We start from the raw sequence: 14,685 nt of genomic DNA, 5'->3' as shown, positions 1-14,685 counted from the left end.
TAAAAAATGTTTTATTTTCCACTGATGACTTATGTTTTTTTTGTGCCTTCAGTGCAACAGCACCCCGCTGCCTGTTCTGACCAATCAGGAAGATTGCTGTGGCAGTGTGGGCAATTCATGGGGACAAAACAAGTGTTATCAGTGCCCCAAATTACCAAGTGAGTCACATATACGTCAAGGACGCTTCTGTTTTAAAGTTTCATCGTAACGCTAATTCCCTTATTACATCCTGCTTCAAAGCGGTGATGTACCGCAATTGTCAGTGGTCTTGTGTTTGTCCGTTCGTTCGTCCATTCGTTTGTTCGTTAGTCTGCCAAATATCTTCGCAACCGTTGCAGATAGAAAGATGAAACAAAAAGCACATTACTGGGGCAGCAAAGGGGATGAAAATGAGATGATGACTTTGACCTTGAGGAAACTAGGTGAAGGTCAAATTTCAACTTTTGTACACTCAGGAATAAGATAGAAAGATGAGGGAGAAGGCCAGTGTGAGTAAGACCATAGATCAAAGCTAGTGCTTTGATCTACCTTTGCACTAGCTTTGATCTGTGGTAAAAGCTAGTGCATAGCTTGGACCTACCCTGAAAGGTCCAAGCTATGCAAATGCCCGGCACTACTTTCAGGGTACCCTGACCTACCATTCACGGGATGTTGCAGTCTCTGACTGCCTTGTTCAATTTTGCAGATACTCTCCACCGTTTCTTTACTGTTATCTAGTAATTAAGTTGTAGAAGTACTGTATATAAATTTGCTTTATTGATGTACTACTAGATGAAATTTTAATCCATCTGCATACCTCTTGTGTGCTCTTGAGAATAAATAAATTCTTTCTGAGTAAAAAATATCCTATCCAGAAACGTACACCCTGATTGAAAACAATTGCTGTGCAACTCCACAAACTGTGCAAATGTAGGTTGGTGGTGAGGCAGAGGGAATGGAAAGTTAAAAAATGCAAAGAAATGATGGGAATTACAGTGATACAGAGAAAGAGGATGTGTAAATTAAGCCTTTACTGCAGCATGTTCCTATGGGCCTGCCCAGTCCAGGGCTATCATCACATAGCTGAAGATTGAGTTTCATGAAAATCTTGGCTACTCATATTTTTCCACTCTGCTATTATTCCGTCTCAAAGTTGTGAGTCAGACAATGCAGCTTTTGACAAAACCCGATTCTGGAGGACGTCTGGTTATTCTTTAGATTCCTGGATTCCTGCCCAGGGTTCTGTCTGTTGTTGTTGCGTTCATGGCAGTTTATAAATTCCCCTTTTTTAATTAGAAATGGTTAGCGCCATCTTCCCACAGCTCCCTCATAAAACTACCCTACATGTTTGTACTCTGTCATGGAAACAAAGGTTTTCAGTTTAGTGGCTGTGCTCCATTAAATGCCCCTGTCATCAGTAAAGAAAAAAAAAGAAAGGCAGCGGACAAAAAAGGAAAATCAGGATAATCAAGTTAAAATGTTAAAAGTTTAATATTTTGGAAGGTTTTTTTTTTGTATTTCAATTTATGGCAGAAAGTAAAGCCTGAAGAAGAACATTATAATATCAGCTTTGAACAGAGTCTGGAAACAAGGAAATAGTTTGTCATGTTCAGGCAAAATTAATTAAAACTGGCATTCTTTTACTTCATCCCTGAAAAAAGGAAACAAGATATTTTTACATCTTAAACAAACAAGACAGGATGTATTAATCAGTGATATTTAGAGCTGCTGATGGGTGGGTTTTGTTAAAGTGACAGAGCCAGATAAGCTCTCCTGTTTCTAAACTTAATGCTAAGTTAAGCTAATTGGTGTCTGGCGGAGATCCAACTCTCTGTTCACTTTCAGCTAAGGTCAAACTTTTGCATTTCCATTATCATCTATCCCTCAGATCAATAAAATTATACTCAATTCTCTGCATGTTTATCTTTATCCCTTATTTCATTGCCACAGTTAGACAGTAATAACCGATCCAATGAAACCATGCCTAAAGGTCCTTCTAAATTTTCCTCAGACTCATGCTGTAACATCTTACACATTCAAAGTCAAGCTTACTTTTACCTTCTTGCAGACCTGAGTGATGACTGCTTAAATTCTGAACATTTTCAGTTATTAAAGAAGTGTGATTATTAATACTGTTTTTATTTATTTATTCATGAATTGTTTTGGTAGGGCTAATCATTCGGGACCTCAGACTTCACCACAAAACACCCTCTTACAGTGCTTTTACAGTTGTTTTTCTCTGGACCATCAGCCTACCTCTCCTCTCAAGTACATTCTTTCAACATGTGTCTTCCCTCAGATGCATCAGTCAAGCAAACCATTGTGGAAGACTACGGCTCTACCTGTCCACAAGGCTATAAACGATTTAACAGCACACACTGTCAAGGTACGTCAGGGTTCATCAATAGGATGAGTTTTCTAATGAGGATACATCAGATCTGAAAACGTGATTTTTATTCACTCACTCATATTGTTTTCTAAATGGATGCCGTGTTTACTATATCAAATAAGCTTTTTACACCACACTCCTCAACTTTTCAGATATCAACGAGTGCTCCATGCAGGGTGTGTGTCAGAATGGGGACTGCCTGAACACACTGGGCAGCTTCAAATGCTCCTGCAAGCCTGGTTTGGTGTTGGACAGAAATCGATGTGTTGGTGAGTAACTGTTCTCCCTTCGCTTCTCCATTGAATGAATTGAAATGTCATCCTAAAATGGGATTCTCTAACTTGTTCTTTTTTCTGTCAGAGTCACAGTCTCCAGCTGAGCAGGCTCAGTGCTTCCGGATTGCCTCTGAGTCCAGGGGCTGCGAGCATGCGCTGCCCACCCACCTCACCCAAGAGATGTGCTGCTGCTCTGTGGGCAAAGCTTGGGGACCCAACTGTGAAAGATGTCCTCAGATGGGCACCGGTGAGAGGAGTGCAAAATTATTTCTATGCAGAGGAAATGGAGACAATGTTGTGATACTAACGTCTGTCTGCGTGTTGGCATAGTTTTACTTACACTTTTCCCTACTTATATTTATTTCAGTGGATGATACGCTAAATTATGTTCCCATATTAATTTTATAAATCATAATAAAAAGTTTGACTAAATTTCCCATTAAATTTCATGAATTTTCAAAGATCCATTGGGACTGTTGTTATGTTGACACATGTTATGTTTCTCGCTCTTAAATAATGAATAATGCAGCCATACATAATTTGACAGAATGATCTGTTGCTCATGAAGTTTGAGGTTCCTACATCCTGTATTGGATAGTAGTAAATTTGCACTGGAAACTAATCAATCAGGTTCCAGTTACTATTACACTTATTATAGGTTTTTGTATATTCTGTCGACTATCAGATGTTTAAAAGCTTGATGAAAATGGTTTGATTCCACTATAATTAACGTTTTTAGGATATTTTAAACAATGTTTAAAATATCCTAAAAAGCAGCTTGAGATTGCTGCAGGTCTTGTGTGTCACTTCCAAATATCAAAACTATTACTAGAATTGTGTGATTTGAACTGACTGCATGTATTTAGCATTTTAACAAAGTGGAATAAAGTAGTATGATTATTATCTCCTCTTCATATGTGGATCAGTGGCCTTCAGTAAGATCTGCCCTGCTGGGAAAGGCTACTATGTCCAAAAAAGAAGGGAGACCGTGACTGTGGCCTTCCCCCCCATCATATTCCCCCGCAAGCCTGAAAAGGAGGGTGAGTCACCGGCTACCATCTGACATTCATCAAACATTTCTGTGTGTCATATTTCATCATGTGAATTCTGATTTTTTTTTTCATCTCTTCCTGTTAGAACCAAAGCGACCGGTAAGACATTTCATCTGTTTTTCATGCAGTAATGATAATAACTGGTGGAAGAGGATGCAGAAGACAGTGTTAGATGGAGGCAATTGATTCGCTGTGGCGACCACTGAAGGGAAAACCGAAAGGAAAAGAAGAAGAATGATAACTGGTAATTTCTGATGTGAATATTGATCATTTGATTTCATCCATTAGGAGAAGCCTCCAGAGCCAACGGCTACCCAGCATCCTTCCACCACCACCACCACAGGCAGTCCTCGTGTGCCAGGTAAACTCCTGTCTAACCTCATCGTCTTGACAATTGGTCAACTAATTGTGTCACTCATCTGTAGCAAAGACAAAAATGTCAGGGCTTAAGTTCAACATGTCATATTTCCTCTTAAAGTCTCTCTTCTGTTGGATCCACAGTTGTTAAACCCACCCCTCCAACAATCATCAGATTGACCCCAGGCAATGACCCCCTCGAAACACAGACAGTAGTCTCTCGTGAGTGTCCCTCAAACCTCAAGCTTACTTTTCTATTCTGCATTCACTTAACTCTGCAAACGCTGACTGATGCTTCATGAACGTCATAACTGGAATACCCGTCTGTAGATTCTGTGGTGAGCTTTGGGTCCATCCATCAAAATGACATGTCGACTTTCTCAACAGAATAAGCCTTTATTAAACACAGTTCACTTCAACACTTGTTTAAACCATTTACTCCACATATTCAAGCACATATGCTGTTTGTAAATTATAGCTACAAGAAAAAGACAAATGCATCATTCAACAGCAAAGACAACTGCACTGCCTGCTGCTTTGAGTCCAAAGTGGAGTCAGATGCATGCCTCCAATTGGAGATTAAGCAACGGCTTCCATGACTTGCATGCTGGTTGCTTCCAAACATGAAGCATGAACCAGCCTCTCTGTGTTTTATGGATGGAGGTGTTGCTATAATAATAAACAAGTTGTGCTACATTTTAATAAACATGTTATGTGAAAGACACTTCCAAAACAGTTTCCATAAAAAGAAAAGACAAAGCTATCAATCAAAAGAATCACACTGCATCTTGGAAAACAGCAACTATAAAAAACAAGTGCAGATTTTTTTTTTAAAGAATAGAGTATCACAAATGTTTACATATGTACATAAGGTGGTTGTTCTGTCTGTGGTTCCTCCTTGAAGCAGAGACAGATGCATGCAAGTTAAGCAGAAACATTTGTGGTCATGGAGAGTGTCAGAACAACCTGAACGGTCACATTTGCCACTGTCATCCTGGCTACCACCTCAACCCTCAGAAGAACATCTGTGAAGGTAAGAGACAGAGTCAATGAGGCCAAATCAAACATTTCTCATTCACTTGTATTAATGCTTAGCTTTGGAAAAGGGGCAGGCTAATAATTTTACTCATGGAGGTTAGTTTACCCATCATCTGTAAAACGCTCAAACCTCAGTGAGGTTCCTCTGCCAGCTTAATTTACGTGGCTAAGCAAAATGAAAACTTCATATTGAAAACATAGAATTGAGTGTTTTTTGGCTCATACTTGTGTTTTAATCTATTTCTGGATTTGTAAGCCCGACTACAGTCTGTAGACATAAGAGGTAGCTGGTATAGTAAATATCACATGCATTACCCCACAATGAAAAATCTGATTACGTCATCTGACCATTATGACTTTCTGTTTTTATGTCTGTAATATTAACCACTGTTTTCAACATGTGTGGTCTTTCTTCACTCTGTCCTCCTGCTGTCCAGATAATAACGAGTGTGAGTCAGAACCATGTGGCCATGGTAGAGGACACTGCATCAATATAGAAGGAGGCTACAAATGCCGCTGTCATCATGGTTATAAACACATGGTGCAACATGGGAGACTCAAGTGCATAGGTCATTAATTTTAACGGAATACTATGCTAAAATGGGTTTACTATAAATCATCAGGTCCCGCATTGACACCGTCATCTCTGCATTGCAGATGTCAACGAGTGTTCCAAGCAGGACATCTGTGGCGTTGGAGGTCTGTGTGTGAACTTGCCTGGCTCTTATAAGTGTGATTGTCACAGCGGCTTCAGGAGCAAGTCCCACCGTCATCTGGCCTGTGAAGGTACAGCATCACTGAGTGTTACGGCAATCAGGACGCTTGTAGACAAGCTTTCAAATGACAAAACAGGTATTATGTATGCGTCACCCCTGTTTATGCGCTGTGTGAGTGTAATAATTGGTTTGTGAAACTGTTTGCAGACATAAATGAGTGTTGGAACCCTGACACTTGTCCAAGTGAGCAGTGTGAGAACACGCCCGGATCCTATGAGTGCGTTCCTTGTTTGCCTGGCCACGAGGCCCGGGCAGGCACCTGCTATGGTGAGTGCTACAAAATTAGTCCCTCATCAATGTATTTCTCCCTGTCTGTCACTTTTCCAAATGGAAAGTATTATTGTTGTGCTAATAACCGGGTTGTCCATCTTTTTTTTAATGACTCTTTGTAGAAATTGCTATGAGCAGCAACATTCGCTCAGCAGCATGAACAAGAGCTTTTTGCTCCAGTTGTGTTTGAAGCATCGTCATATCGAAAATTGTTTCCCTCAGAAGAATGATAATCATGATAAATATTACTCATATATGTTTCCACACGTTTGATTATCGGAATAAAAACCTATATTTTGAACCATAAATCAGTTATTAAAACAGTTTTTATGCAACCAGTTATTCAGCAGTGCCATATAATGTGGTGGTCTTATCGTATAGAATATATCTGCATCAGTTTCAGCCAACACCTAGAAAGTGAAATGGAAGCTATGGAATAATTTCAATATTTTAAACCCTTATTGCGATGATAGTAAATGTCATCAGGCATTGTTTCAAACCATCAAAACTAGATGTTACATTCCAAATGAGCACTGACCTGTCAAACCTGTGATTGCATCATTTGGTTTTTCACCTTCTATCTGTTTCGCTATTCATTAGACATTAATGAGTGTCAGAAGCCTGGCATCTGTCCTAACGGGCGCTGCGAGAACCTTCCCGGCACATACCGCTGCTTGTGTAATGAAGGCTTCCTCCCATCATCAGACAGCAAAAGCTGCAGTGGTGAGAAATTAATTATTACCTAATTGAATTAATCTTACCGTAACGCTTGAAAGATTCTCCTGAAGTGGTTAATAACTGAACGGAGACTTGCTGCTAAAGATGCAGTAAGAAACTCAAAAATCTTTGATGTTTTCATGAACTGAATTCTTTTGTGTTCCTCGAACAGACATCGATGAGTGTGAGGATGTCAGGCTGTGTGCTTATGGCCATTGCATCAACACTGAAGGTTCCTTCCAGTGCCAGTGTTACCCAGGATACCAGCGAACCCGGGAAGGCAGCCACTGTGAAGGCATGACATATTCTGCAAAGCATGCATTTAACAGCACTGACGTAGAGCAGCAATTATTATTGCTTGACTGGGTCCAGTTCATCAAAACATTTTTACTTTCTTTCTACATGTATTTTCCTTCTCCTCAGATATCAACGAGTGTGAGAGGCCATCAAACTGTCAGAGGGGCCGCTGCATCAACAGTATGGGCTCGTATCAGTGCGAGTGCCAGAAGGGCTACATGCTGGTCGGAGGCAGGAGATGCCAAGGTTAGTTTTTCTGACGTGTTTCTGGTAACTTCTTCGTGCTTGGGATTTGTGAGGCCGAATTGGTCTGTGAAGCTAATATTTTGTATTATTTACAGTTTTGTTAAACATCATCCATATTGAATTTACAGTAATCTATTAACAGCTAATCTGGAATTGGTACCCATACCAATCATTATTATTATCGTCAATGAACAGTTTCTGATATTTAAAAGGAAGAGACACATCAATGTCTAAACTGTTAACGATCTAATAATTGAAGCTTCTTAAAAAATTTGTTTGGATTCAAACAAATACTTGGAGCATCATGTGCGATCTCCCTTCCAGATATAGACGAATGCGCTGCAGACAGAAGTCTCTGCCAGCCCTTTGGCTCTTGTGAAAACAGACCGGGCTCATATCTGTGTGTTTGCAACCACGGCTATGTCCTTTCGGAGGACAAACACAGCTGTGATGGTAAGTCTGCTCTGAATTCTTCTGTTTTCACTGTAGGACAACGTTTAACCCAGAGCTTTAGCCAGGCGTAAACATCTGAGCCCTGCCTATCCAACCTCCAAACAGACTGAGGAGTCGAGCAATAATCATGATTAATTTATATTAATATTAGGATTTAGAAGTTAAAGACAGGCCAGGCTCAGTCACTCAGTACGATCGCACACGGAAAGCCCGTTCTTCCTATAATTATCATGTTTGCTCCTGCAGCAGTCCGAGTGCTGGTGGATGAGAAGAAGGAGTGCTACCTGAACCTCGATGACACCGTGTTCTGCGACAGCGTTCTGGCCACCAACGTCACCAAGCAGGAGTGCTGCTGTTCCATCGGGGTGGGATGGGGGGATCACTGTGAGATCTACCCCTGTCCTGTCTCCCAGTCAGGTACGATACAGAGCAGAGTTCAAGGGAATGCATATTTAATCGAATCAAGTATGCAGTATATCTAGTGTACTCTTCATTAAACCCTATCTGGTCTCCCCCACCCAGCTGAGTTCCACTACCTGTGTCCAAACGGGCAGGGCCTCTACTATGATGAAGGTCTTGTGTACAGCCTGCCAGCCTACCATGGTAGATATTACATCAGCCATACTCACATCCCACAGGGCTGCACTGTTTCCATAGGACTCTATTTTAATTTAATAACAATTATATTAGCCTCTGAAATTTTAAAATTATACTTGAAATAAGTTCTATAATCATAATTTATAAATTTTGGTTACCTGCCCCTCCACTTGACACTTCCCAGAATTCGCTTTGTGTAACTTTACTTGAGATGAGGTTTCCTCCTCCTCATTTGCAGACATCGATGAGTGTTCACTTTTTGCCGATGAGATTTGCAAGAAGGGCCGCTGTGAGAACACGCTGCCAGGCTACGAGTGCTACTGCCAGCAGGGCTTCTACTATGACAGCAACCTCCTGGAGTGCATCGGTGAGTGCTTCCCTACACTCCATAAAATGTCAAGTAGCAAAAGCTGCGTCTGTGACACTGAAGACTGAGCAGTTTTATTTTTTGTCAGATGTGAATGAATGCCACGATGAGTCTCTATGTACCAACGGTAAGTGCATCAACACCGAAGGCTCCTTCTACTGCAACTGTAACCGGCCCTGGACTCCAGACTCCAACAAGAAGAAGTGTGTGATGGCAACAGTAGCAGGTGAGTTAAGTATCTCCTTGCATTCCTGTTGTCGTACTTGGTGGATCTAACGACCGGTGGAATTAACCCCTTTGTTTAACAGATATAAATGAGTGTGAGGACCCGTCCAACTGTAAGAATGGCCACTGTGTGGACACACCAGGATCCTACTACTGTATCTGCTCGCCGCCCTGGACCCTGGCCACCGATCGCAACAGTTGTGTGACTCCTGAGGAGCAGGCTGGTGAGTGTCGACACTCTGCAGCAGCAGCGTAGTGGGACCAGCGAGGCGGCACTAGCCAAAGCCAGTTTATTCTAAGGGCAAAAATGAAGTGCTAGCCGTCTGGGGTTGTGGAACACGCCACATGGGAAACCGATTTCTGTGCCAAGTCAAAGAAAGAAGGTGCAGGAAATATTGTTGTCACACTTTAAATGGCCGTAGAGGGTTCTGTGTTCTCACTTTACCACTTTCAGTTTACTAACCAACATTTTTAAGAGCGCACGTTGTTGAGGATCTACCTAGAAAGTACACAGGGTTTACTTTCACGTATGGCTAAGCCAGGATGATAATTTTGGACACAAGTTCATGTAGCCATCATGAGCGTAACTACAGAAACCACACAATGTAAAAAAAGCAGTGCAACAGTTCGGATGGAGGACTATTGCATATTTTTATGCAACTCAGATAAACATTTAAGAGATCCTGAAATGAGATTGTGGTGCCAAAATGCATGAATTCTTTAGCGTAATGTAACACAAGTGAATTTACGCTGAACAGCTGGTGCATCAATCACAAAAACTGAAGTTTGTAGACCCACTACAGCCATAGTTTTTATCGAAGAGTGACCACCAAGAAGACTTTGAGACGACTGTGTTGACATGTAGGTGGGGTCTTCAGCTCTGTGTCTTATTTCTGGACGTGTCTGATGCAAAGTCAGTGAAGTTACCCTTGAGAACGCCGTCTTCTGTGATGTGGCCATGAATGCTTTGTGGCGCTACTGATTATAAGAGACAATTATCAGAAGAGATAAAGCATTACTTAAGCCAGGCCACAGGGAAGGAACAGTCCTAGGAGGACTCGTGATCTCATTCATTTTTTTCTCCTCTGCAACATCTGGAGTGGCTATATTTTAAGTAACAATGCAGACATTGCCGTTGTAAAGAGAGGACCCCTTAACTACTGTTGTCTTTCAGGATAGATGACATATTTATCTCTCTATGCATCAATCACATAAGCTGCCAAACCAGGATTTCCCTACAGTGTGGCTGAAATTCAGAAAGTCCTTCACGTGGAAAGGAGACACACACTTGTTCTGAACACCTGCGAGGCCTCAGATAGAAAAATTAACAAAAAAGATCTTCAGATAACTTCTCATTTGACCTGACCTACTAAAACTGAGACAAGGTTTTCATTCTTCCTTTCAATTTTACACAAAATTTTGCTGGTTGAAATAAATTTGTTGTCGCTGAAAAGAACTGAAAATAGTTTTTTTCCTAACCAATAAGTCCTTTCAAATTGTGTCCAGTTATGTCTTGGATTTCAATTGATATTACGTTATGGTTGTGTGCTTAGAAGAGATCGACAGCAGTATTTTAGGTAATACTTTATAACCACATTAACAGAGGTTTGCACGGAAAACATATGGCAGGAACATAAAGGGAAAGAAAGGAGGACCTACAGGGGGCAACCATAATAATAGTGTCCACTGTTCATTGTTATCCAAACCTCTATGAAATCTCATTTAATACTGCCTCTGATTGCTTAAAGTGTGTGACACAGGCTGACTAACTAATGCAGTACAACACAAAATATCACACACTGAAGCCTCAATATCAGCAGGTTGAAAAAAAAAGTTTTGCTACAGTTTCAAGAAAATCTGAACACTACATTTGTACTGAATTTCATGATGTAGCACACGTTTGTATATTATTGTGTCCACCACCCACAGACCAGGAGCTGGCCCCTAGCAGATGTTCAGACTGTAACCAGTGTCTGTGGTGCCCTTTGCAGATGTGAATGAGTGCCAGGACCCCTCGTACTGTAAGAATGGGAGGTGTGAGAACACGCCCGGCTCCTTTCACTGTTTTTGCGACCCACCCCTCACCTTCAGTGCAGCGCTGAAACAGTGCGTCTATGACGGTGGGTAAATTCAGCGTCAGTCCACCTGAGCATGACGATCAAAATGAGTTTTGGCTAACGTTCACCATCTGCCATTCATGTATCTCCCTGTTATTCCTCCCAATTTGTCCCATCTGGCCTGCACTTGCTTCATGTAATACCAGTTTCCCTTTTACCCACATTTCAAAAAGCAGTTGTCATTCAGTAGCTCTCAGTGTAGCTGTAGTAAGGTACGTCATATATACACCATCAAGTGTGGACAAACCTTCTCATACACAACTGTGTCTAAACTTTTGACTGGTTATATTGAATGCATGTATTAACACAAAGTGCTATCATAAAAGCCTGTGTTCAGTGTAAGAAAAAGTTCCTTTTAGAACTTTTGTTTTTTCGTGCGTGTCAATTTGTTTTTCTTTTCCCAATGTTATTAAAGTTGATTTTTTGTTTTGTGGGAGAGAAAATACAGTCTATGATTTAGTGGAATATAGAACTGAATACAATTTTTTCGTTAGTTTTAAATAAAAGATGTATACTCATGTTTTTGATGCAATGGATTTGAAATTAATGTAATTAATACAGTTTTATGAGTGTAACTAATTGTACTGCACTGCTTTTTTGGGATGTCACAAAACTTCAACTGAATATTTTACATAGATTTGTCCTGGATGTGCTGCTCTATAAACATCGGAACTATAATAGTTAACTAGTAAATGCGTTGTAGAACTGCTATTTGGTAAAACTACAACTTATTATCTCTGGCAACTTAATTAGATTGAAACCTACCACAAATTCTAACAAAACATGTGCACCATCCAAAAGGCTTCCCTCGGGTTTATGATAAAATAAGTGAAAAAACAACAACCTTTCTATGGAGTTGAATCTGTCAGATACTTTATGAGTTTTTAAGTATTTGGCTGTAAGTATTTGTCTCATCTCATCACCATCTTTCTATTCATTTTACCCACCCGTCCCTCCTCATGTACTCTGTGTTCCGTTATATCTTAAGGATGTGGCTGTGGCTTCAAGTGCGATGACAATGATGAACAGGTTTTCATTTGAAAACATAATGACACAAGTTATTTTTGGTAGCTTATGCAGTTGTACTTTTATTTAATCTGTTTAAGTCCATTATCTTCTACAGATTTCCACACTTCACAAACAGTGTTTCAGACTTAGCTGGGTTTTTTTCTTTTGTTTGAGCTATTTCTTAAGGAGAGAATATCCACAGGTAACGTTTAGTGTATTTGCACATTCTTGTGTCTACTCCTGAACTACGTGACCTGCGACCTCTGTCAATGTTTAGCATAGAGAATAAACACCATTCAAACAGATGCTAGAGGCTTTTATAACCTTTGTCTTTAAGTTTGACATGACATATTTCATATGTGCTCATATGTCATTCCATTATCTCTCATAGGTATGAATTTCTATAGTATAGTTTAATTTTTGCATGGACATAGGACTGGTTTAATGTGGCTTTACTTTCATACATTTGGATTAGAATGGGAAGAACCCTAAAACTCCGGTAGTTCCACAATTCATAGAGTTTGCTTGTTTGTTATCCTACTCTCTTATCCAGATCGCACTGCGGCCCACAAGGACGTCTGTTTCCTGCAGGTTGACGAGGGCTTGATTTGCAGCGAGCCCAGAAACGGGATGGTGGTAACCTACTCGGAGTGCTGCTGTCACTACGGCCGTGGTTGGGGGCCTGAATGTAACACCTGTCCATCCAGAAACTCAGGTGAGCAAACATGAGAACTGACGGGCACCTAGTGTGCAGCAGCTTCTCTTCAGAGCTAAATGTACATTCATTCCTGTGTTCAGAGATGTTCAGCCGTCTCTGTGAGATGCATCTGGAGACGGAATCTGATGGAGAGCAGGACTTCCTTGCAGCTTTTGCCAACTACAACCCAGGTAAAACACACATTGTCAATGCATAATCATACACCAGACATATCCTCAGCCAGAACCACCCCATCATTATCCTTTCCCCGGTCTGCTTTTCTGTAAAAGGTGACAGTTCAGAGGAAGATTCAGATGAATGCAGCTGTGCAAATGGTCGCTGTGTCCGCTCCTACCTGGGCACCATGTGTGAATGTAACACAGGCTTCAGGCCAGACCACTCTCACACTCGCTGTATAGGTTGGTATCTTCTTCTTCACGAATGTTTATGTGAATTATCTACACTGTATATTACAAGAAATACACAACATAAAACTTGAATGACTGATTGACTGCCTGACTGACTGATTGACTGACTGACTGACTGACTGAACATCAGATCTTTTCCACACATGTTAAGTTGCTTCTGTTTGTCTTTGTCAGACATTGATGAGTGTGCAGACCCAGGAGTTCGTGTCAGTCCGTGCAAGAATGCTCGCTGCGTGAACACTGCCGGCTCATATAAGTGCTTCTGCAAACATGGTTTTGTTGCCACACGGAGGCCCAATATATGTGTCCGACGCAGAAGCCGATAACCTCTGATTACCATTCTTGGGCAACACACATACCCCACACATGCTGGACATACACCATGTGTATATACAGCCCAAAGAGGGGATGCATGACTTCTCATTGGGAGCCAGATCATAGCTCAGTGGCTCATACGAAATGTGCAACACATATTGTTGTCAGTTGCAACCTTTGAAGAAATAGTCAGCAAAGACGAGGAGTATGTTTGTTTGTTAAAATGTTTGTAATTATGTTTTACGTGTTAAGTTTAAGTTGTCCATTTTAGTGTGTTTTTTTATCTTTCTTTGCATTGATCTTTTATTCATAATATGAATCTTTGGTTCTCAAGCAAACATGTGTTTCATTAAAGAAATAAGTTTATTGTTATTTACTGTAGCCCATTCAATATTTTACATATTTTGGTATCCCTCTTAACATTCCTGTACAAGTTCACATTGTTTAATGTTTTTTTTCTAAATTGACAAAATTTGGATCTTTATATTTTTATCCATATATTGTTGATTTTGTGTTATTGTACAGTTTCTGTGAGAACGGCCCCCTTCCTATCTGTTTCCTCATGGATGTAGAATCCTTACGTTTTTGTATACTGTAATTTAAAATGTGCACCTGAGTGAACTGTAAGCTAGAAAAATATGGTCTTGCACTTACCAGTGGAATTGTTGGTAATATTTAGTCATAATAATAATTTTGTTTTTTTGGAAAACCAATAATGTTTGACCTCTATTATCAAGTCTTTTGTAAGCATTTAGAATACCAAAGATGCGGTGGAATTAAGATTTACATCAGAAAAAATCAACCAGTAATAAATGTGTTTTTTCTTGTATATGTGATTGTTTTTATTGTTGTTGTTTTTCGCATACTGACACATCTAATGTAAACAGAAAAAGATCAAATGGCCACAGAGTTTACATGCAGTCAGTCAGAAGAAGGATGAGCTGTGGATGAGTCAGGCCTGCCATTAGGACAGGACTTTAAAAGCATTTAGGTTTACCTGCACTGTTGTAATTGTTGCTTATAGATAAACGTTTTTGGCATTTTTTTTGTACTCTAACATGTTTACAGCTATAGTGAGTGTT

The 14,685-nt window shown here is 40.4% G+C and overlaps 1 protein-coding gene across 5 annotated transcripts in view; it reads left to right on the top strand.

Annotated features, from left to right (window-relative positions):
• The window catches only part of ltbp3 (latent transforming growth factor beta binding protein 3), a 34,170-nt gene extending 19,738 nt beyond the window's left edge, over positions 1-14,432 (top strand). Inside the window, exons 4-29 of one of the 5 annotated variants that reach the window (XM_068330410.1) lie at positions 53-158; positions 2,279-2,365; positions 2,521-2,637; positions 2,729-2,890; positions 3,570-3,683; positions 3,781-3,794; positions 3,984-4,056; positions 4,197-4,274; positions 4,960-5,085; positions 5,528-5,659; positions 5,748-5,876; positions 6,014-6,133; positions 6,737-6,859; positions 7,026-7,148; positions 7,277-7,396; positions 7,721-7,849; positions 8,096-8,266; positions 8,372-8,452; positions 8,685-8,813; positions 8,902-9,039; positions 9,122-9,262; positions 11,030-11,158; positions 12,717-12,878; positions 12,962-13,051; positions 13,151-13,279; positions 13,463-14,432. In XM_068330410.1, coding sequence (XP_068186511.1) covers positions 53-158; positions 2,279-2,365; positions 2,521-2,637; positions 2,729-2,890; positions 3,570-3,683; positions 3,781-3,794; positions 3,984-4,056; positions 4,197-4,274; positions 4,960-5,085; positions 5,528-5,659; positions 5,748-5,876; positions 6,014-6,133; positions 6,737-6,859; positions 7,026-7,148; positions 7,277-7,396; positions 7,721-7,849; positions 8,096-8,266; positions 8,372-8,452; positions 8,685-8,813; positions 8,902-9,039; positions 9,122-9,262; positions 11,030-11,158; positions 12,717-12,878; positions 12,962-13,051; positions 13,151-13,279; positions 13,463-13,614 — 3,075 coding nt within the window. In that variant the 3' untranslated portion in view covers positions 13,615-14,432. Of the gene's footprint in view, positions 1-52; positions 159-2,278; positions 2,366-2,520; positions 2,638-2,728; positions 2,891-3,569; positions 3,684-3,780; positions 3,795-3,983; positions 4,057-4,196; positions 4,275-4,956; positions 5,086-5,527; positions 5,660-5,747; positions 5,877-6,013; positions 6,134-6,736; positions 6,860-7,025; positions 7,149-7,276; positions 7,397-7,720; positions 7,850-8,095; positions 8,267-8,371; positions 8,453-8,684; positions 8,814-8,901; positions 9,040-9,121; positions 9,263-10,967; positions 11,159-12,716; positions 12,879-12,961; positions 13,052-13,150; positions 13,280-13,462 lie in introns of those variants that run through there. The other 4 variants (XM_068330409.1, XM_068330411.1, XM_068330412.1 and 1 more) reach the window with 4 other exon arrangements.
• Positions 14,433-14,685: the final 253 nt, after the last annotated feature.

This window comes from Antennarius striatus, chromosome 13 (assembly GCF_040054535.1).
Source record: "Antennarius striatus isolate MH-2024 chromosome 13, ASM4005453v1, whole genome shotgun sequence".
NCBI classification, from domain to species: Eukaryota; Metazoa; Chordata; class Actinopteri; order Lophiiformes; family Antennariidae; genus Antennarius; species Antennarius striatus.
Note: the sequence above shows the minus strand (reverse complement) of the source record. Positions and strands in the feature narration are given on the sequence as shown.